The sequence below is a fragment of the Micropterus salmoides genome, unplaced genomic scaffold, assembly GCF_014851395.1.
Source record: "Micropterus salmoides isolate LMB-PRFRI ecotype aquatic unplaced genomic scaffold, ASM1485139v1 Ms_hic_scaffold_2, whole genome shotgun sequence".
Classification (NCBI taxonomy): Eukaryota; Metazoa; Chordata; class Actinopteri; order Centrarchiformes; family Centrarchidae; genus Micropterus; species Micropterus salmoides.
In genome coordinates, this window is record NW_024041150.1 from 6450991 (window position 1) to 6474576 (window position 23586).

Here is a 23586-nt window from a genome sequence, read left to right on the forward strand (position 1 = left end):
TGAGTAGGCTCTGGTGTTTTGTTGTCTGGTGGTCGCGGTATCCATTGTTATCCTGTTACAGGTAACGATAACCGTTGTCTGTGAATTTAGGCCTTCACCAGAGTACTATTTCCAAAAGTAGTATTAGTCATAAACCAAATGCTCCCCCTTGCTCACATCCACTGTTATGCCGATGACAACCAGTTCTACATACTCACCAAATCCATCACTGCTGTCACTTGCTCCACCATCCCAAACTGCCTCACAGAAATGAAATAACGAGTGCAAGCTAACTTTCTTTAACTCTAATCCAAAATCCTTATCGGCCAAAAATCCCTCATCAATTTGTGCCACAACTTCTTTCTGTGCATCGATGGTTGTATGTTTTTCAACCTCTGCGTTATCTTTGCTCAAACTTTTTCATTTGAACATTACAAAATCTGCATTCCTACATCTGAGAAACATTGCCCATCTTTGTCCCTCCCTCTCCTTCTTGGCTGCTGAAACACCCATATCACCTCATCACCTCGTGCCTGGAATACTGCAACAGCATTCTGTATGGCACACTCGCCAAATTCCTCAAAAAACTTCTATACTGTACATCCAAAAGCACCAGAGACCACATTACTCTTATCCTCCAAAACCTCCACTGGCTCGCTATCCAATACAGAACCCTGTTCAAAATCCTCACCACCTACAAAGTCCTCAAAAACAAGGCATTACAACAGGTTGTAAAGTAAAATCAGTTTGTAACTCCCTTTTGCTACGTAGCAGACAATATACAGTACTACAAAAGCAATCATTAAAGTGGTAAACAGAAATGAACTATATTCAGTGGAGCAGTGCTGAGGATGAATTAGAGATTAAAAGTCTGACAGCTTGGGGGGAAAGCTGCTCTGCAGTCTGGTGGTGCGGCAGCAAAAAACTTCTGTATCTCTACCCAGAAGGCAGCAGGGTGAACAGGGTGTGGCTGGGGTGGGTACTGTCCTTTAGTATCCTTTGGGCTCTGCAGGTGTGACAGATGGAATAATGTGTATTACCAGTCAGAGCAACAGTTGAGTAACATTTGATGAGCTCATATTTAATATTATTGCAATTCTCATAATTTAATGGTATGTAACAGTTTATGGTTAAAGTTGTTGTCAGTTGCAGCAGTTACCGTACTTTTGTGTTTTCTTATTTTTTATGTGCAAAATGTCTAATGTTTAACACAGTATGTTCGGACATTGACGAGTAAGCTAGCCATGTTAGCTTCTGGCAATTGTAACCACAATGTTGTGGATGAAAGTGGCGCTTACTTGCCGTTCAGAGACATTGTACTTGTCCTAGTGTGTTCCATATTTACATTTCTGAAAAGTACTGAGTACTGTTACAGTGTAATTGTGAGTGCAATGTTATCACCGTGTATCTTGTCTATTCCCGTATTTGTTTGCTCCATTGTTCAGAGTGGGTAACGCTACTGCAGATACAATAGCTGACCAAAAATAATGATTGATGTACATTTTCTATGGCAATATTTCAGTAGCCTATCGATGCTTGTTATATTTCAGTTGTGTAGATATGAAACAGCAGAACATTTTTATACATTATGTATGTCATATTGTGTTGTATGTATATATGTAAACTGTACTGACGTTTTATATGTTGTTTTGATATACAGTCATTACACACATGATCTGAGGAAAGTTTGTTTCCGTGCATCTTCCATTTAACTACTCCCCTTTTTTGGGCTTTTACACAGACACCTCACCTCAATGATATCAATGATGCTTGAGAAATGGGTACCAATGATTTTCTGAGCAGTTTTAATCACCTGCTGCAGAGCCCTCCGGTCCTGGGCAGTGCCAGTGATTTTTCAAATGAGGATGCTTTCTATTGCTCGTCTGTTCTAAAGCTTCCTTGAGAAATTTTTTTTTTTTTTTGAGTTTTCTTCACCAGTGTGGAGATGTGAGATGACCACGTCAGGTTCTCTGTGATGCTGATGTCCAGGAACCTGAAACTGTTCACCTTGTAGTGGTTTTTTATACACTGCTCAAAAAATTTAAGGGAACACTAAATTAACACATCCTAGATCTGAATGAATGAATGAAATAATCTCATTAAATACTCCTTTCTTTACATAGTTGAATGTGCTGACAACAAAATCACACAAAAACTATCAATGGAAATCAAATTTATCAACCCATGGAGGTCTGGATTTGGAGTCACACTCAAAATCAGAGTGGAAAACCACACTACAGGCCGATCCAACTTTGATGTAATGTCCTTAAAACAAGTCAAAATGAGGCTCAGTATTGTGTGTGGCCTCGTATGACCTGTATGACCTCCCTACAATGCCTGGGCATGCTCCTGATGAGGTGGCGGATGGTCTCCTGAGGGATCTTCACCCAGACCTGGACTGAAGCATCCGCCAACTCCCTCTCGGTACCTAGTAGCAGTCAGGCTATCTCTGGCGAGCACATGGAGGGCTTAGGGCCCCCCTAAGAAATGCCACCCTACACATTACTGACCCACCACCAAACCGGTCATGCTGGAGGATGTTGCAGGCAGCAGAACGTTCTCCACGGCGTCTCCAGACTCGGTCACGTCTGTCACATGTGCTCAGTGTGAACCTGCTTTCATCTGTGAAGAGCACAGGGCGCCAGTGGCAAATTTGCCAATCTTGGTGTTCTCTGGCAAATGCCAAACGTACTGCACGGTGTTGGGCTGTAAGCACAACCCCCACCTGTGGACGTCGGGCCCTCATACCACCCTCATGGAGTCTGTTTCTGAACAAGCAGACGCATGCAGATTTGTGTCCTGCTGGAGGTCATTTTGCAGGACTCTGGCAGTGCTCTTCCTGCACCTCCTTCCTTGCACAAAGGCGGAGGTAGCGGTCCTGCTGCTGGGTTGTTGTCCTCCTACGGCCTCCTCCACATCTCCTGATGTACTGGCCTGTCTCCTGGTAGCGCCTCCGTGCTCTGGACACTATGCTGACAGACACACCAAACCTGCTACCACTAGAGTGAAAGCACCGCCAGCATTCAAAGTGACCAAAACATCAGCCAGGAAGCATAGGAACTGAGAAGTGGTCTGTGGTAACCACCTGCAGAACCACTCCTTTATTGGGGGTGTCTTGCTAAATGCCTATAATTTCCACCTGTTGTCTATTCCATTTGCACAACAGCATGTGAAACTGATTGTCAATCAGTGTTGCTTCCTAAGTGGACAGTTTGATTTCAAGGAGTGTGATTGACTTGGAGTTACATTGTGTTGTTTAAGTGTTCCCTTTATTTTTTGAGCAGTGTATATACACACCTCTCTATACCTCTCCGGAAACCATCACCTTATCGTGGTGGAGAGGTTTGTGTGCCCCGGTGAACCTGGAGGCTGTGTTGTCGGGAGCTTAGTGCTCCTGGTAGGGTCTTCCAAGGCAAAGTGGTTCCAGGTGAGGGGCCAGACTGAGAATGGTTCACAAAGACCCTTGATGACAAATCGAGGAAGAGGAGGAGAGACCCTGCCCCCCCCAGCCAGGCCCAGAGGGAGGGCTCGTCGGCGAGCACCTGGTGGCCAGGATTGCCACGGAGCCCGCCCGGGCTCAGCCCAAAGAAGCAACGTGGCACCCCCCTCTCCATCCTTTGGACCCACCATTCATCGGAAGATCCGCAGGGGTCGGGTGCGCTGCCACATGGGTGGCAGTGAAGGTCAGGGACCTCGACGGACCAGACCCGGGCGGCAGAGGCTGGCTCTGGGGACGTGGAACGTCACCTCTCTGATGGGGAAGGAGCCGGAACTTGTGCGGGAGATGGAGCGCTACCAATCAGATCTGGTGGGGCTGACCTCCACGCACAGTCTCGGTTCTGGAACCGTACTCCTTGATAGGGGATGGACACTAATCGTAATCGTAATCGTTTCATCTGATACTCTGGTGAAGAGAGGGGCAGAGCTGTCAACTGATCACCATCTGGTGGTGAGTTGGGTCAGGGGGTGGGGGGAGACTCTGGACAGACCTGGTAAGCCCAAACGGGTAGTGCGGGTGAACTGGGAACGTCTGGAGGAGAACCCTGTCCGTGAAATCTTCAACTCCAACCGCCGGCAGAGCTTTTCTGGCATCCCTGTGGATGTTGGGGACATTGAACAGGAGTGGGCAATGTTCAAAACTTCTATTGCTGAAGCTGCAGCGGAAAGCTGTGGTCTCAAGGAGCGGTAACCCTTGAACACCGTAGTGGACACCGGTGGTCAGGGAAGCCGTCCGACTGAAGAAGGAGGCCTTCCAAGATTTGTTGTCTCGGAGGACTCCAGAGACGGTTGCAAGGTACCGACGGGCCCGAAGGACTGCAGCCTCTGCTGTGGCAGATGGGAAGTAGCGGGTGTGGGAGAAGTTCGGAGAAGACATGGAGAAGGACTTTCGGTCGGCACCAAAGTGTTTCTGGAGAACTGTTCGCCATCTCAGGAGGGGGAAGCGGGGAACCATCCAAGCTGTGTACAGTAAGGATGGGACCCTACTGACCTCAACTGGGGAGGTAATTGGGCGGTGGAAGGAACACTTTGAGGAACTCCTAAATCCGACTGACATGCCCTCTTTAGTAGAGGCAGAGCTCGAGGCTGATGGGGGATTCTCGTCAGTTTCCCTGGTGGAAGTCACTGAGGTAGTCAAACAACTCCACAGTGGCAAAGCCCCAGGGATTGATGAGATCCGCCCAGAAATGCTAAAAGCTTTGGGTGTGGAGGGGCTGTCTTGGATGACACGTCTCTTTAACATTGCGTGGAAGTCGGGTACAGTGCCCAAGGAGTGGCAGACTGGGGTAGTGGTTCCCCTGTTCAAAAAGGGGGACCAGAGAGTGTGTGCCAATTACAGGGGTATCACACTTCTCAGCCTCCCTGGTAAAGTCTATTCCAGGGTGCTGGAACGGAGGTTCGGCCGATTGTCGAACCTCAGATTGAAGAGGAACAATGCGGTTTTCGTCCCGGTCGTGGAACAACTGACCAGCTCTTTACTCTAACAAGGATCCTGGAGTGGGCTTGGGAATATGCCTATCCAGTCTACATGTGCTTTGTAGATCTGGAGAAGGCGTATGACCGGTTCCCCGGGAGATACTGTGGGAGGTGCTGCGGAGTATGGGGTGAGGGGGGCCCTTCTCAGGGCTATCCAATCCCTGTACATCCAAAGCGAGAGCTGTGTCTGAGTACTCGGCAGTAAGTCGGACTCTTTCCAGGTGAGGGTTGGCCTTCGCCAGGGTTGCGCTTTGTCACCTATCCTGTTTGTGATATTCAAGGACAGGATATCGAGGCGTAGTCGTGGCGAGGAGGGGCTGCGGTTCGGGGGGCTTGGGATCTCATCACTGCTTTTTGCGGATGATGAGGTTCTGATGGCATCATCGGTCCGTGACCTTCGGCTCTCACTGGATCGGTTTGGATAAGCGGATGAAGATGGATGGATGGATGTTATACACACACGCAACAAACATATTTGTGTTTTTACTTGGATGCCAGCCAGGGTTAACCGGACAAGTCATTGCGTCACAGATTCCCACCCACAAAGGATATATGTAATTTGGCAGTATACACTCAAAAGTAAATCTGACACGTTTCATTAAAAATCCCACACACAGAAATCCATTTTGGTGTCAATCAAGAAAATATGTTGTCAGCAACATTTCAAAAAAAGCAGGGCGTGCTTTCAACAAACAATAAAACAAACAACCAATTAAGCAATCAGAAATTAACAAAAAATTTAATATTATTATTATTATTATTGTTGCTGTTGTTGAATACATGGACAAATGAACAAGACCTGAGGTTGGCGCTAAATGAAAGTCAGAGTATCACAAGAGTTATTAAGATTCAGCCTCTGGCCTCCATGAATGTCTGCAAAAATTTTTATGGCAATCCATCAAATAGTTGAATGTCTAAAAAATTTCACAATTTACAATTATGAGCCCACATAATGTTGTACAAACTGCTCTGACTGTTTGATGTTTGTCTTGAGCTGTAACTAAATGGTGCCATTAACCTCAACAGTTGAAGAGAAGGCTGGATGGAGCCACACATGGAAACTGCATCTGTTTAGGGTCCAATCAGCTTCATGTACATTTTAATTATGGAGTCAATTATTCCTGTAAGTTTATCATTACAAGCCTTTGTCCTTGACACCTAGCCCCCAAACCAGATCCAGATCCTTTACAGACAGACAGACTGTAGGACAGACACACGACACAGACAGGAAATAAAAAAACTCTCAGTCAGAATGTACATACCATAGAATAAAGAGCACAGATGGCCACGAGGGTCAGAGGAAGGCCGACAGCAATGATTATGTATGTCACCACATACAGGATGAAATTGACATCATTGTAGTTAAAGGTGATGTTATTCTCGGAGTTGGAGGTGATGTCGCTGTAATCAAAGCTTTGGTCCAGTGAGTTAAAGTAGAGACCTTCCATTCTTCAGAGTGAAACCTGTTTGAGAGATCAGGTTATTAAAGGGAGCAGGTTTTTAATATCTACCTAACATTGTTCAGTGACATCACTAAAGCTGTGAGGTGAAGTTCACCCAAACACAGTGTCCCTATAGTTTACCCACAATCATATCAAATCACAAACTGCTGTCTTTCACTTTCTATCATCATTTCTCAACATTTGTTACATTTAACTTTTATTTAATCAGATTAGAAAAGAATAACAAGTTCTAGTGAACAAATATGTTTACATGCTAATGTTTCTTCTCACCGTCAATGACTACATTACTACCTATACAGCGAACAAATGGACTTTATTCAAAAGAAATTATTACAGCTTAGCAATTTTGTGTTGGAAGACAGCAGAACAGCAAATTCGTCCAGCTTAGCCAGTTAGAGGCAGGGTGGGGCGGGTCATGCCTTCACCATAGTAGGAAAAATTTGTTTGCATATCAACCCCGTCTCCCTCTGTCCTCATATCCTGTCTGTCTCCTGTAATAAAGGATAAAATGGCCACCAAAACACAAACTAACTACATAGAGGTCATTACAGTGCTTGAAGTGGAAAATAAATAGGTGCCAGGACTCCCTCTTTGTGGGTCGTTGCTATTTATTCAATTATTAATAAATGCTCTACATGGTGGTTGGTGTCGGATTGGTTAATGCTAAGTGCTAACTTGTCGTAATCATAAACATTCATGCAGAACAACGAGTTCAGTTTGTCATGTCAAGTTTGTTGATTGGGGGTCGCTGTGTGTTTTGTAAAGTGGTGGGGACATAAGGGCTCAGATTAGGGGTGTGACGGCACACTTGGGTCACAAGATGAGAAGATATTTTAACAGTTTTCTGATCAGTTATGGTGGAAATGTCTTCATTTATATGAACAGAAACAAAATTAAGGTGGCAGGTGAGAATTCAAAATATAAAAATATAACAGAATATAATGTAGTAATCAGCAGTTTGTTGTTTTAGCTTAAGTTACTTTTTTGGACAATGCACATTTGTTTATTCTATTTTTCAGTGTGTTGTTTGCTTTATTATTCAACATTTCTTGTTGAATAATGTGATTCCAATCACACGGAATGACACCTATCTGTCCGTGCGATTGGTCGGTTCACAACAAGTGACATTGACGAGCTACTTTCAGCACACGGCTGCTTAAAAGGCACCCGAGCTTCTCTTCTCCCACGTCTCTTTCGGCCAACAGAGTTTAGCAGTCAGGCGGGAACAGTGTGTACTGGCCCACCTCAAACACTGGGTTTGTATGTTATTTTTAGGACTGATTGAGAAACACTGATTCATGTTCTTATTTTACTGAATGTTTAATGGTCCTGTCCTCCTGAGACTTCATGAACAATTATTAACCACAAAACTGTTTAGCATATCTCAGCTGTCATCATTCCCTGAAAAACATCACCATAAATACCACTCTGTGGATTAATGTTGGGTCATAACAATATATAGATTGGTTTGTAGTACTAGCTGTTCCAATCCAGAAGGACCAGGACCAGGATGCTGTTGACTCTGCAACATCCTCCCAAGGGACTGTAAGCTCAACGATAGAGGACAAGGTCAGGTCTCTGGATCGGATCATTTACGGGTGTAGGTGAGATTATGACCTATATCGGCAAGCATCTTTCAGTCTGGCAACATTCAGGGCTCATGATTCTGGCCGTTGGGAGTTTGTAAATCTCTTCTCTTCCTACCAGAGAAAGGCCATTTGGCGGGGAGTGTTGGCTGGAATGTATAGGGCAAGACTTTGATAGTTAGTCTTCTGGTTTCCAGTTTGGCTGCCAGGCATATCAGGACTTGGTTGTGCCTCCAGGTGTACCTGCCTTTTGTGAGGCTGGTGGTGCAACCCACAAGTATGTGCTTGAGGTTCGCGGTTCAGGTTTGTCTAGCAAATCCTGGACTGCTCTGGTTGAATTCCACTTCGTCTTTGTAGTAACGGTTGGAACTGAAACCCCCACAACTGTGTCCCGGGACTGCATGAGCAGCATGTATAATCTTACTTTGGCACATCTGTATTCTGATGTTAGGCTAGAGACTGGGAGTAAAAAGACTGTAAAAGGTTGGCATGAATATGTAAATACTCATTCGGACGTTTGAAGGAACGATTTGCTGTTAGGAGTGTGGCTTTGAGTTCATGTCTTTCCTGTTTTAGTCTGTGTAGCCTTGTGTCCTAGTTTACTTGGTATCTGTTTTCATGGGTTTGGTTTTGGATTCTGTGTTTCTATAGCTTTATTTGACCTTGTCATGTTTAGGGTTTTGTAGCTAAGTTTAGTCCTTTGTTCATTCGCATGTTGTCTGTTTGTTTCCCCTGCTGTCTCTCTGCCTGCCTGTGTCTCATTTGTCCTAACCCCCCTTCACCTGTGTTGCTCCCGCCCCGCTCGTTAGTCCCTGTGTATATATATGCTTGCTTGTGTCTTCAGTCTTTGTCATGTTCTTGCGTCTGATGCTGAGTGTTCTCCTGTGCTCTGTTCTCTGTGTTTTTGGATCTTACATTTGGATAGTACTTTGTTCCTTGTTTTTGGATTTTGACTGTGGATTATGTTTCTGTTGGAATTACCTTTGTTTGGACTCTTGCCTCAAGTTCCTGTGGAAGCCTGTTTAATTTAAGTTTTGAGTTAATAAATATTTTCTGCACCACCTCTCGTATTTGGGTCCACACCTCAGTCTGCACTCAGTCTACCCCATAACATTTCCAGCTTTAAGGAAGGCGATGGACATAAACATGAAGGACCTTCCTTTTGTGATTTGCTTATTTTTTTCTGCACAATTATTGTGAAGTATTGTTAAGAACTTGTAAACGAACAATGCATAAATGCTGCTCACCAGTACGACAGGGACTTCAAGCCACCCGAAAGAGTTTAGAGCAGACAACAACGAAAATAAGGGGAAACGAGTCAGACAATCTTGATGAAAGTTCTTGACCCATAATGTAATATTTACACAGGCGCGTGCATGCGCAGTATAGGTGAATGGTCACATGATGACGTGAAGGGTTTTAAAACTGTTTCAAAATGAGAACGTGTCAGTCTGGAGGTAGCCTAAGATATGTGCATGTGGCCACAGTGCTATTGTGGTGGATTCTAACCACCGGCCCAGCTGAGCAGAAATAAACTGCAGAGAGTAGAAGGCAATTTGTAATATAATAACATACAGTTTAATAAAATAATACACAGATGACCATGGCAAACTTTTGGTCTGCAGAGCAAATAAATAAATAATTGATCTAGTACGACGGTACTATCAGCAATGGAAAACGGGCCAAAACCGAATCGAGGCGAGCTGAGCTGGTACCAGTGATGGAAGAGGGGCTTTATTAACCTTTTTGAAGGTCGGTTGTGGAAATAAATGCTAATGAGGATGACATTAGCTTTTCTTTTCATTGAGACACAGAGGTGTGTTCAGAACACTGTGAGGGAAAGTTACAGTGTGGGACATGACCACAGGTGGAAAGAGTACTAAAATATTGTATTTAAGTAAAAGTACTGTTACACTGATGAATTTTACAAAAAGTACAAGTAAAGTTACTTGTAGAATAATCTACTCAAGTAACTCATTTAAAATGTACTCAGAGTAAACATTACTTAGTTCTTTTTTTATTTTCTTAAAATAACTTAAAGTGATTTGATATCTTATTTATACTTATTTAATTAAACTGCAGTCTTTTGCGATGGGCACAAAGCCAGATTTTAGTTTGTTTGACAGATACTTTACCAAAGCAATGGTGCAAAACAATGTCAGAGACCTTTATAAGTTATTATGAGAAGTTTTGTGAATCTGTTCACTTCATTATGAAACTGTGGCGGAACAGATTGGACTATTGCAGGCTGGACTGGGAAAATGGGAAACACTGGACTGTATATGAAGTCATGTCCCTATTTATGCTATATTCAAGCCGGTGGTCATTTTAATGGGACTTCATAGGCGTTAGCATAATTAATTTATAATTAACTTAAGCATTATTAACTAGTTACCAGCAGGTTGCTAGTGCCAACCAATAATTTGAGCAAAGCCTTTTACTAATCTATGAAAACTTATTTAACTACTGTGGTACAAGCAGGGCGCGAAAAACAGGGGAGCATGGCTCCTCTTAAGAAGACATAACGTGCTACTTTTGCCATTCGTTTCTATTTTTCATCATGGATAATGTGTAAAACAGGAGCGTCAGACTTCATCCAGCCAGAGACAACGATCACAGACTTTCCGCAGTGGGCCAGGCCGCTCTGCGACGGTCGTTACCTGTACTGCCGTACAACATCCAAGTCACACCAAACGGAGTGAATTGTAAAGTCACACAGACACAAAGTATTTATTTATGATGTTACGGCAATTAAAGGCTCCAGCCCCCCCTCTTTCACATTGTCATTATGGGGTATTTTTTGTAGAATTTTGAGAATAATAATGAATTTCATCCATTTTGGATGTAACATAACAAAATGTGGAAAAAATTAAGCGCTGCAAATATTTTCAGGATCCACTATATAGTTTAATACCTTCAAGTGTTTAGATATCGTTGTACACCTCATCAGAATCATGAAATCATGAAGCACTTGATTTTTTCCTTATTCCATAATTCATCAAAATTCTCATTCTGTCCCTCCGAAACATTCGCTGTGCAGAGTCTGCAGGTATTCCATAGCCCGTGTAGAGCGTATCTGTGTTATACTGCCATAGAAGTCACCCAAATAATAACAACAATGCATTTTATTTGTAATGCACTTTACATTTGAAGCAAATCTCAAAGTGCTACAAGGTGAAAGCTTCAATATAAGGTTGAAAATAAGCATCAAAATGTGAGTGTAAAAACAGCTGCCAGCAAGGCTCGTTAAAAGTCAAAGGTTCTGCTACAAAATGTTTTATGTCCTTTTTTAAACTCTCAATAGTCTGACTACCGTTAGATGGTCAGGGAGGGCATTTCATAGTCGAGGAGCGTCAGAACAGAAAGCCTCTCTTCTTGGGCAGTTTTAAACAGGCAGTGTAGGATTGCTAGGTTTAAACTAACAGTTACTGTGGCAATTTCCTAAACCCTCTGTGGTCACCAAACTTCACAGCTGTAGGCTGTTCAGGTTCATCAGCAGTCACTAACATATTAATATGGTATTAACTTTAGCTTCAATGTGTTTAAGATGTTTATTTTGCCTGTGAGAGGTTGCGACTCTGTGTGTGTTCAACTGGATCCTGTCGCTAGCGTCCGTCCCGCCTCGTCCAGCTCAGTCCGTTTGGTTTCCTTTCTCCCCCAGTCTATTTTGGATCTGTTCTGACATCTCTGTCCCAGTGTCTATGGTTCCTTTGCTTCCTTCTCTCCTGCTGTACTGTCTGTTTCCTTGTGGTGGCTTGATTCAAAGTTCAGCATTATTCAGTTTTTTTATGATTTGTTTTACTTTATCCTCGGCCTCGGTAGTGGTCCTATGCATGTTCTGCATAATCTTTGGTCTGCTTTCCATAAAATACAGCTCTTCAAACAAGGTGATGGTCATCTGGGCTAAGAGAGGCCTGCACCTTAAATATTTTTATTTAATAATGATTAATTAATAATGAATAACTATAACAAAATGATGCAATATTAAAAAGAAACCAGCATTTATATACAAAGAATTTATTTAACAAGGTGAACAAAGCAAAACCAAAAAAGCAAGATGAAACTAACTAAACAAAATCAACTAAGACAAAGATCTGCATGTCTGATGAAGCCGGGGTGTGTCCGTGACCAATGAGCAGAAGAGTATTTAGAAACTAATAATTTTACATCTAGGCCTATAAAATAGGTCAGCAAAATATAGCTATACTCAAAACAGCAACCAACAAAACAAAAGTAAACTACACAAAGTGACCTGACTGAATGAGACATCAGGGGACATAAAGTATACAGCAGCTTGGTCAGACCAATTCACACACAACCTCCGACTACAACTAATACAAACTACACCTAAATCCCCCTTCAACATGGCAGCACATGGTACGGTTTGATTGGCAGGCCACAGGATATAACAGTCCACCCTTGGCCACGCCTTTCTCTCCTCCAGGAAGAACCTCCCTCCAGCACGGTAACAAAAGAAACAATAAGGATTAATATAACAGAACAATGTGAACACCTGTGCATGCCATTTGAACAGTGTATGGCTAAAAGCAAATGAATATGTATATTACAACTCAAACCCTCAAACTTAGTTATTTTAACCCAAACCATGAGAATTTCTAACCCTAACAAAGTGCTTTTGGTTCCTAAATCTTTCACGACATTCAAATTGTTTCACATCATTAACATTTTATTTTGAAAGTCTAAACGGATGTTGCATATCTCTTCTTGCTAACTTTGACCGCGGAGCCCTACATTTACATAAATTACACTAAAGGGTACCCAGGGCATTAAAGCAACGCCAAGGGGTCTTTGCAAGGCGTATGTGGCGCCCTGGCATGAGAAGGGGTTGGGTTTAAATAGCCAGTTATTAATATATACTTTAAAGTTGGTCACCTACTGTTGGTTTATTCATATTAAGTCATTAATTTATAGTAAAAATCATAAATTTAATTGTTCTTTTTATTGAAATTTGAGATCATGAAATTTATACTTTGGATTTTAAAATTTGGAAACTTTTTAAACTAATGTCATTAAAAATAGTAACCTCGACTCCCCTCACAGGGTCACTCGCAGGTATGATGAGAATAAAAGCCAAGCTGTCAAACCAAATCAAACTCTATTCATTCCCCATTTATACTAATGAGAGACTTTCCCACATTTCCCCAGCCCTTCATACCCCGTCATCAGCTTCTTCAGAGAATCTAAAGCCTGCAGGGCAGTTTAGCATCAGCTTTTCAACATCCAGCTTTTACAGCCTTCTCTAGTTGAGACTGTTTCCTTGTAATTATGCTTTATTGTATACAAAATTGAAGGTTACTGTACTTTGTTAGTACTTAGTAGTTTTTACCCCCCTATTTACTTTTGTTACAGAACATACAGGTAACTATGAGGATACAGAGCAGGAGGATTGCATTAATGTGGCCAGTGAGTGTATTTATGTTTACATGTTATGTCTGTTTTGGTCAGATTTATGAACAGCCGATGCCGCCCGGTTCTTCTGGTTCAAGTGGCTTTTATCTGATGAGGTGTGTGTTTCATAGTATTACAGTGAGTCATGCATTTTTCACAGAAAGGGAGGAGAGAGCCTCTCACTGTTAGTCTCGCTGTAACAAGACTAACCTGCGCCGCAGCATCAGCTCCTGTCACTGCAGCAACACAAACACCTGCAGTCAGAACTCGGGGCTTCAGCTGCTCCTCGCATTACTACAACAACACAGAAGTTATGAAGTGATGATGAAGTCGGTCTGTGAATAATATGCCTTGTGTGTGGCCTGATTCTGACTCTTGGCGAGGTGAAAGCGTCAGATCAGGTGGAACAGGTCGGTCCTGTCTGCAGACATTCCTCCACGGCCAATGAGGAGAGACCTGAGAGGCGTTGACCAAAAGAGGCGAGGATAGCATCAGTCTCACCTGCACCTGTCAGAAAACACACCTCAACCTCTCCCTTCACACCAACGACAGACAGACGACAGAAACACCAACAGCAGGTCGACAGAGATGGACAAATTTGCGCACATGGTGGGAGAGAAAGTGGGTGAGTAAAGAGAGGGGATGGGGGGAGATCTGTGTTTTCATGTGCATGATTTGTTTGGTGTATAGACTGTTGTCAGGTGAAATCTAAAAGGCTTTTTTTGGCAGCCTTAGAGGAAAAATGTGTAAAACCATCAATCTAGAAATAAAAGTTTTTGGAAATGTGCCTGAAGATTTTCACATTATGAATTTAAATGTTCTTATATTAATGTTTTACTGTTGACAGTCTCGATATGTTTAACAGAGGTCTTTTAGTGTTCAGTCCACTTTTCATTTAGCTTTGTTGTTTTGTTTTTCTTGCTTTTAGCTTCTTGCTGCTTCCACCTGAGACACAAACATATTAATAATCTAATCGTCTATAATATGAAGTTTAAGTGGGAATAATTCGCTGGTTACACAGAAGTAAGCTTATGTCAGAGAGAACTGGACTGATGTTATTTCTGACAGATATTTTAAACCTCATACAGACATTTCATGGGATTTTCTATTAAATCAGTCCTCCCCAGAGCTCCAAATGTTTTTGTTGAGTCTCCCCTGAGTGACTATGAAGAATGTCTGACTCTCCATCATAAATAACCATATAAGTAGCTAGTGTTGGAGAACGTTAAAACTAAATGCTGACTTCTTCAGCCATTTACAGTAACACTTAAACCTCTCTTAATGCTCTGTGCCCCCTTCTCTTGTCGGGGAAAGAAGCCGCCCAGCTGGCTGTGTCCTGTAGTACTGCAGAACTTTCTTAGTGTTGTTCAGGGTGAAAACACGTGTACCAACAATGTGCGCACACGCACTGAAAATGTTACACGCCACCAACTTTACACACAGGAGGATGCAGGCTACTTGTGTGTATCTGAGCGTGTGCATGTAAAAGATTGAAGTGCGCCCGGAAGTTGTTTCACTGTAACAGGAAGTCACTGGTGCTGTGCAGCCATAGACAGACTGGACGCAGCCTCCCCGCTGATTTGAATGGAGAGCACTGAAGCCAGTTTTGGACCAATAAAATACTACTACAGGGCTGCTTCCTGTTGGCAACAGCGTCTTCTAAGCATAATCACGCAGCACAACCGTGGATTAATGACGTAGAACATCGGCAGAAACACCGTAATTCTGGTAGCTGCGCCAACAAAAACTCTCATGTCTCAGCGTGTTTGTCTGACTCGGATCATCACTGATTAATCAGCCCACCTACGAGACTCACCTGTCAAACACCAACTCAGCGTCACTGATGGACGAATAGTTTTTTTTTAGATTGCTGAGAGTTTAAAATCTAAACAAGACGGTAACATCTGTCATGTGCGACGGGGTGTCTCAGGTTTTGGGCCTGCATGGAACCCTTCAGGCAGGCTTCACTGTCCGATCTCTGGCTTACCTCCTTGTGTGCAGCATGTGTAACATATCCAATATCCATTTTGAAGTGTTGTAGGTTTCATGTGAATAAGCAGACATAGATGAAGTTTATGAAATATCTGAAGGTGAAGTACAAATATTTACATGACGGACAATAAATAATAATAATCACCATAGCTTTAGGGATATTGAACTTAATACTGTTCCTTAATCTGTGATTAATCGTGCATATAGTTTCACAATCCGTCACTACAAGGAACATCACTCGTACAAAAATCCATGTTTTATAATGTTCCTCGTGCTTTTATTTTGAAAGTTAGGACAGGTATCTAAAACTTCCTGTTTCACTACAACAGCTTCCGGGTGAACTGAAATAATTTTACATGCACAGATGCGCTGGTATTTCAGTGTTTTCAGTATTCAGTTTCGTCTCGTACTCATCGGCTCCTGACTGCAGGACAAATTACACAAATACATACAAATAATCAGATCCAACACACACACATCACAACATGTGCACCTTCCGGATTTTACCACCTGAAAACGAGAATAACGCGGATCATACAGATCTGTCAAAACAAAGATCTGATGTGAGACACAATTCATGACAAGTTTAATTATATACAGCTAATGATCAGAGCTGGACCGTCCTATAATCTTTGTTTAAAAGGGGTGTGGGGGGGATTTCATGGTCCACATTTGTTTGGTTTATAGACGCCCTGTTGTCAGGTGGAAACCCTGCATCTTGAGAGGAAACGTGTGTCCAAACCTGGGAAAACAACTCTTTGGAAATGTTGAAGCCTGAGGGTTTTATGTTGTGAGTTCTGGCCAGACAAAACGTTTTACTGTAGAAAGTCTCATTACATTTAGCTGAGAAGTCTTCTGGTGAAGTCTTCTCTTTTTGTGTAGCTTCGATGTTGTTCTGGGTTTTTATTACTTTTGGCTTCCTGCTGAGACATAAACATACCAATGATCTAATTAGAGGCTGGTTACACAGTAATAAGCCGAAAACTGGACTGATGTTGTTTCTATCAGATGTTTTGAACCTCATACAGACATTTAACGGGATTTTCTTTCATCTTGACTCTCCCCAGAGCTTTTCATTGATCGTCCCTGAGTGACTATGAAGAATGTATGAGCCTCCCTCCATCATAAATAACCACATTTTTATTATATTCACAAGGTAGCTAGTATGACAGAGAATGGATTTCAATAAATCACTAAACTGTTTGGGGCCAAAATGTTTTTACAGTTTGAACCCAACCCTACATAGACCCCTCAGGTCATCAGGGGCCGGTCTGTTGGGTGTCCCAAGAGTCAAAACAAACCCTGGAGAAACGGCGTTTAGCTTCTACGCAGCAAACAGCTGCTCTGCCTCTACTTTATAATCTAGACTAAAAACATAAAAATGTTTTATGTCCTTCTGATAAACTACAAAGCTGCAGAGTTGGTGCACCAGTTAGCAGCTGAGGCTGATGGGAAAGTCATCAGTTCTTCTGGTATTTACCCATAAACCAAAGTACTGGACACATTAGCATGATAAGGAAGTTCTAACAGTTGATCCTGAGGGGAACATGAAGGTCTGAACCCATTTAATCACAATCCATCCAACAGCTGCTGAGACTATCAGTCTGAACAAAAGCAGAAAGACTGACGTTCCCATCAGATAAACATTTTAAAGGCCAAACACCAAAAATAATGGATAACTAATGAGAGCAAGAATTGTTCTAGTTTCAGCTGCCATTTAAAGTATTTACCTCAATTATTATTTTCTGCTGGGGGCAAACAGGCTATAAATAAAAATCCTCTGCATAAAGTAGACAAATGTAAATATCTTGGTGTATGGCTTGATTCTGATCTCATTCAAAACACATATTGATCATGTCTTACGTAAAGTAAACTGTGGAATTAATGTTCTACATCGATCTCATAACTGCTTTCCACATAGTGTGTGTAAGAAACTTGCCTCTCACCTTGTACTCCCGATATTTGACTATTGTGATGTTGTTTGTTAAAACTCAGACCTTGGCCGTCTTAAAACAGCATATGTCAGACTGCAGATTCGTCCTTGTCCCTTTCTCACGCCTCACTGCACGATGTATGATGCTCTTAAATGGCCATCTCTCAACATAAGAAGACAAATTCACTGGTTTCAACTTGTATTTTCTTCAATTACCCTTCTTTTTTTACAACAGTATCTTGTTCCCGTTAATCTAAACGATCAGTTGAGGCTCTCTGCTCAGCTTTATTTAAGAAATCAGTTGGCAAAACAGCTTTTATGTTTAAAGCCCCAGCAGATTGGATTAACTTACCCTCTGATGTTAGATCCATTAAATCATTTGGATGTTTAAGCACACCCTGTCTGGTGTAATCAATGAAGCAGTCACATTTTGTATACGCTATACTAAAGTTAATAGTACTATTATTTGGTGATCCACTTACATACAATTTCATTTGTACTACTGGCCATATTGACCATCTAGTGGTTGTAAAGTTCTTTAGATTTCTGTAATTATTCTAGTTTTGTTGTGTTTTCCTGTTGTTGTTGTTGTTGTTGCTCTGTATTTGTGGGTCTGTGTGTGTTTACCTGAAAAATGAATAGTTGTACTTTGTTTTTATTTTGTCACTGTTCTGCTGTGATGTGTTTTAGGACCTCCTCGAAAACGAGATAGTGCATCTCAAGGTGTATCTTAATAAAACAATTTAAACATAAATATCTACACTAAATTTTCTTCTTTGCTCTCTGAGGTAAACGCCCGTCTGGTTCTGTGGGCTAAATCTTGTGGTTTTCATGTGAGCTGACGGTGGGATGCTGTTTGCCCTGCAGGAGGTGTGGTGGAAGGAGCCGTGAAGAGCGCTCTGGGTGTGAGTGACAAGAACAAGGACGGGAAGAAAGGGGGGTCGTTGTCGCTCTTTGGAGGCGGCGACAAGAAGAACAAGGAGAAAGGAGGAATCTTCTCATCCGGAAATGACAAGAAGCCGGAGGAGAAGAAGGGAGGGTTCTTCTCAAAGGTCTTTGACAACGACGACGACAATGGGAAATCCAAAGCTTCAGGTTTTGCAGGTCTCTTTGCTGAACAGGGGGGAGCGAGTGCTGCCGGAGGAAACGAGGAAGGGAGTGGAGCAACAGGTGGAGGGAATGAAGTGCAGTTTGGAGGAACTGAAGGACCGAGTGGAGGAACTGAAGGACCGAGTGGAGGAGTGAATGACGGTACGTATGGAGAGTGAGCCACAGACTGACCTCGGCTGACCAGCGACCTCTACAGGTCATGACAATAACGACGATGACTTGAAATAATATAAGCGATTATTTCTACTGATATCACAATTCCAATATGATTTGCGATACCAGACAGAACGATCATTTCCCCACAATTATCATTTTCAATGAAAAAAATATTTTATATTATGGTGTGATACCAACAAAAGATGTTTCCTTACGTCTGTAGAACGGGATGTGTAGGCCAGATGTCTCTGCAGCACCACAATGTCCGATTTAAAATGCTATTTTGACACATATAACACTTTTAGAAATATTGCACCTCCTGCGATTTGAACTGCACCAGGCCATATTGCATTTTTTTTTAAATCAATTATTTGTTCAGCATTACTACTATGTCCACTTAGGTACTGTACTTAAGTTTAAAATTGAAATATCAGTACTTCTACTCCACTACATCTCAGAGGGTAGTCCTGCACTTTTTTCTGCACTTCATTTATGTGACAGATGAAGATTTTTACAAAGAATTTGATCAAATCTGATGTTGTAAATTAAACTACTTAGTACTATCTGCTGATTTCAGCTCCTCATGTGAGAATTTGCTGCTTTTCCTTTTTTCTCTGAATGATTGTTAATAACGTTGAGTTTTGGACTGTTGGTTGTGAAGGAGTCACTTTGGGCTGTGACAGCAGAATCTTTACAAACCAAACAATCAATGGACTGAGGAAGAAGAACCTGAGGAGAGAGAATAGGACAAGATTTTACTGCTTTAATACTTTGAGGACATTTCTCCTGATTATTCTGTCATACTGAAGTAACATTTTCACTGCAGGACTTTTACAGCGTGGTATTAGTACTTTTACTGAAGTAAAGACAGTAAAAACACAAAGTACTAGTGTGGCACATCACATCGTTCATGAAAATATCAATTTAAATCTTAATGTGACTGAAATGTGTCTCCTGATATGTTATTGTTACATGTTGATGTATTTACTACGCAGTCGTCTCTGGTGACAGGATTTTTCCATCCAAATGTGGAGCAAATATTAACATCATTTACAGTAACTGCTGCCTGTCTCCACCCACTGCTGCTGTATGAACATGATGGAGATAAACAGCTGGTGGAGTGAAGTTTATGTTCATAGGTTGTGTTTCTCTCCCTGCGAAAGGTCTAGCAGGCAAAAGAAAGATCGTACAAGCGAAACTAACTGTTGTCTTTTGTTCCGTCTCAGATTTGTTCTCTGATCTGTCGGATGTGGCCAATGAAATGTCTGCAGGGAATTAAAATGACAGAAACCTGCATCCTGACCTCTGAGGAGAAACCAGATTCTGCTGAAAGTCAACCGACCTCACCTTCAGTCTGTATCCGCGTCTGTAACGAGACCTCAGCTGTCAGGATGTTGAGCTTTTTCAAAGACTTTTAATGCTTGTTATTTATGAGATCACTGATGAATGAACACTTTGTACAGTCTCTTGTGTGTTAATCTGTACACTAACAGAAATGTAAGAACACTTTATATTACTTAATATTTACTTATATTAAGTAAGAGCTCATCTTGATCAAATAAGTTAGCATAACATTTGATATTTGATTGATTAATTTTCCTGAGTTGTATTATGGGCAAAAATCCTTTTCAAAAAACAATAAAATACAAGCCACAAAGCACATGAAGGTCATGATTTAGGGAATGGAGAAGACGGCTAATGCTAGCTGATGATATGTTTGCGGTCAGACTGTGATTTTGAGCTTTTCCTCCGTGGCACCTTTTACTGTCTCTTCCTCACACCACGTTTTAATGCATTTTCAGCACAAGTGTCAGGTTTACTTTGCTAAATCTAGATGTAACAACAGGTAAAACTTTGAATAAAGCATTTAATCACTGACACCTGTGTTTTCTGTAAATGTCAGCTTAAGCACGACCACATGGAGACGCCGTGGTCAGGTCAGGTCAATCAGCAGCCTAGTTATAGGCAAAGTGACAGGCATTACACAGAACCATAGGTGCACAACACTGTTATCCTTTTAAAAACTCAAATTCCCAGCAGTCTTAGTTCTAAATCATTTGTCCAGACTCAAGTTCATCAAGCCAGTTACAGAGCAGTCATTCAGACCCCAGGTACAACGAACATCAGAGTTCAGATGGCGGCTCTTAATCGTGTTTTTATGGGGCAAAGGCAATGAAAGAACAGAAAGGAGATCACATGGAGTTGGTAGTTAGCTTCAGAAAGACAGAAACCAAGAACATCATTAAACAGAGTGAAGGAAAGGTGGGAGAAACGAGATGTGAAGGAAGGAACGCGAGAGACGAGACTATATCCACTCAGATTTGGACTCACTGGACTAAACGGTACTTCGGTTAAAAAAGGTAAACATAACTCAGGCAGATGTGACTTCTGTGGGCAACAAGAACCAGCATGTTGCATCAGAAATACAAGGAGGGAAGAAGGCAGCTGACTCAGAATGAGTAACTCCTTGTTATGAGGTTGTACGGTGTATGGACAGAGAGGACCCAAATGCAGCACTCTGAGGGAAGGAGGTTTATTGAGGGGAAAAGGGTGAGAGGGACCGGAGTGGAGGGAGAGGAGGACGTCGGGGGAAGCACAGGCACGGGGAACCAAGGAGACAGGGGGCCAGGGAGCCGGGGAACACAGGGGCCAAGGAAGCGAGGAGAGGCGGGGGAACAGGGAGGACGCCGTGAGGGAAGTCCGAGGAGGAGTGGGCCGGTGGATGAGCACAGCCGAACGGAGGACGGGGGTGAGTGTACCTGGGAGGGAGACAGACAGACAAGGTTAGGGAAGACAGCGACAAGGCACAGGATAAATGTGAAAAAAACAAGAAACATGAAAGCCTGAACGTGGGGGTGGCACCAGGTATGGAGCAACGACGATCAAGCGAGGATGGTGTGGAGAACCGGGGTTGAAATACAGGCAGTCATGAGGTGATTACTGGCAGGTGTGGCAGGCTGACGAGGTGGCTGATGAGATGCAGGTGCAGGTAGTTGGCTGGGCTCAGGAGCAGAGGGAGAGAGAGAGAGAGAGAGAGAGAGAGAGAGAGAGAGAGAGAGAGAGAGAGAGAGAGAGAGAGAGCACACAGGGGAGAAAACACAGGGAGGCGGGCAGAGAACAGAAAACCAAGGAAAAAAGCAGAAAAACTGATAAAAAGTAGAAAAAACCAGGACGCTCACCGTCAGCCGGGCTGCCACCACAACACTCCTTTTTCATATGATCAACTTCATTGGCCACATACAATTTATAAACAGTGCACTGCATGTGGAATATGTCCTCTGCATTAACCCACCCTGAGAAGCAGCAGTTGGCCTCCGAGGCGCCTTCAGCAGTGGTTGGTGCTGCGTTGAACTGGCGACAGTGCAGTTCCCACATGGACTGAGCTCCTCAGTTTGTTTCCCTAGTTTTTCTTCATAATCAGTATAAAAGCTCAGTATCAATATACATTTCAGTATCTGAGAGCATATGAGTGGTCATTCTGATCCCTGATCACCGGTTGGTGCCAACTGCCAATTACACTCAAGAAGAAGAAGAAGCCATTCCTTGGTCATGTGACGCAGGGTACGGTGTGTGAATGTGAGTCCTGTTTACGGTGGCTCGAGTGTTTCTGTTGCTTTGGGAGCCTCAGACTGTTGTAGTAAGGGCCCAGCTAATAACACCTGTAGTGGACAGGTGAGGTTATTTCTGTTGGCTGATCTGTGAGAGTGGGTCAGGGCAGAGATTTAAAGTTAAAGGGAGAGTTCAGAGATTCGGCAGTTTGGTTATTTTTACTGTTTCTACTTTCCCAGAGTCAGAAACTGATAAAAAGCCCCAGGACATTTGTTATGTATTTGGTTTATTCTGAACTTGTTATGGTCACACAGTAATATTTGGCTATCTAGGCTCAATTGTTGGGAGACAGTCTAAGTCAGGGGCTTCACTTTGTGTTGAAAGTGGTGGGGACGTAAGGGCTCAGATTAGGGGTGTGAAGAGACACAATTCTGGTGAAAGTTTCTGCATCAATTTATGGTGGAAATGTTTGTATTTATGTAAGGGGAAACAAGATTCAGGTGGCAGGTGACAGATCTGATTCTCCTGCAGATCACCTTTTCTCATGTAACATCATCCCTGCTGAGGCAACACAGATGTAGCATGGGTCATTCTTCCCTCCTCTTTTGTCATGTTCACAAGGAGAGAACGGAAAACTTAGCTAAACAGAAACTGCATCATGAAGTTGTTAAACTTACTGCCTGGTGCATGAACGTTTTTGGGTCATTTTATAATCAGCATGTTTTCTTAATGTGCAAACAAACCTTTCTAAAGGCATTTTCCTTTGTTATTAAACTGCAAGCTGTATTTCAGAACGTTTTTTAACAAATTATGCTTTAAAAAGTGGTGGGGACATGTCCCCAGCATCCCCAGTGTAAATGACAGTGTTTCCAAGCTTTGTCTGACAGGAGGCCTGCAGTCCCAGACTACTGAATCAGGGCAAATGCCGACTGTTAAGGGCCAAAACATATTGAATGTGTTGGAGCTCCAACTTGTGGAATATTACAGTATTGCAGTTTATTTCCACTTTATAGTTTTTACACAAGCTGCTGTCAGCAGGACGCCTGCCTGTATAAAGGTGTTTTCCTTATAACCCTTTGCTTTATGTATATTTACACATTCAGTTCTTATTTTGGATTATATTATTTGTTATTGCAGAACCAAACACACACAAAGTTTATTATCATTCAGCTATTCTAAAGACTGCTGTTTATTGTTGGTAGTTGTGAATAAAGACCATTTGTTGAGTCAGTCCCTGGATTTTCTTCCCACCAGCTACCAGACGCACCTGTGCTGTTCAACAGGAACACAAAGGCTTAGCTGACCTCACCTGTAAACAAACAGGAGGCAGCGTTTCACCTCCATCACCTTGTGAGATTTGTGGAATAAGTAAAAAACAAACAAAAAAACCCCAGATAAACCAGAACAACAAACAGCTGTGATACTGTTTCTAATG

At 42.4% G+C, this 23586-nt stretch overlaps 1 protein-coding gene across 1 annotated transcript; it reads left to right on the plus strand.

The window, feature by feature from the left end:
• Positions 1–13881: 13881 nt before the first annotated feature.
• Positions 13882–20480, plus strand: LOC119911401 (circumsporozoite protein-like). The gene is made up of 3 exons (XM_038730295.1): positions 13882–14036; positions 18204–18587; positions 19829–20480. Exons 1-3 carry the CDS (start codon positions 14000–14002, stop codon positions 19879–19881), a joined length of 474 nt encoding a protein of 157 aa, XP_038586223.1. The 5' UTR covers positions 13882–13999; the 3' UTR covers positions 19882–20480.
• The last annotated feature ends 3106 nt before the right edge of the window (positions 20481–23586 follow it).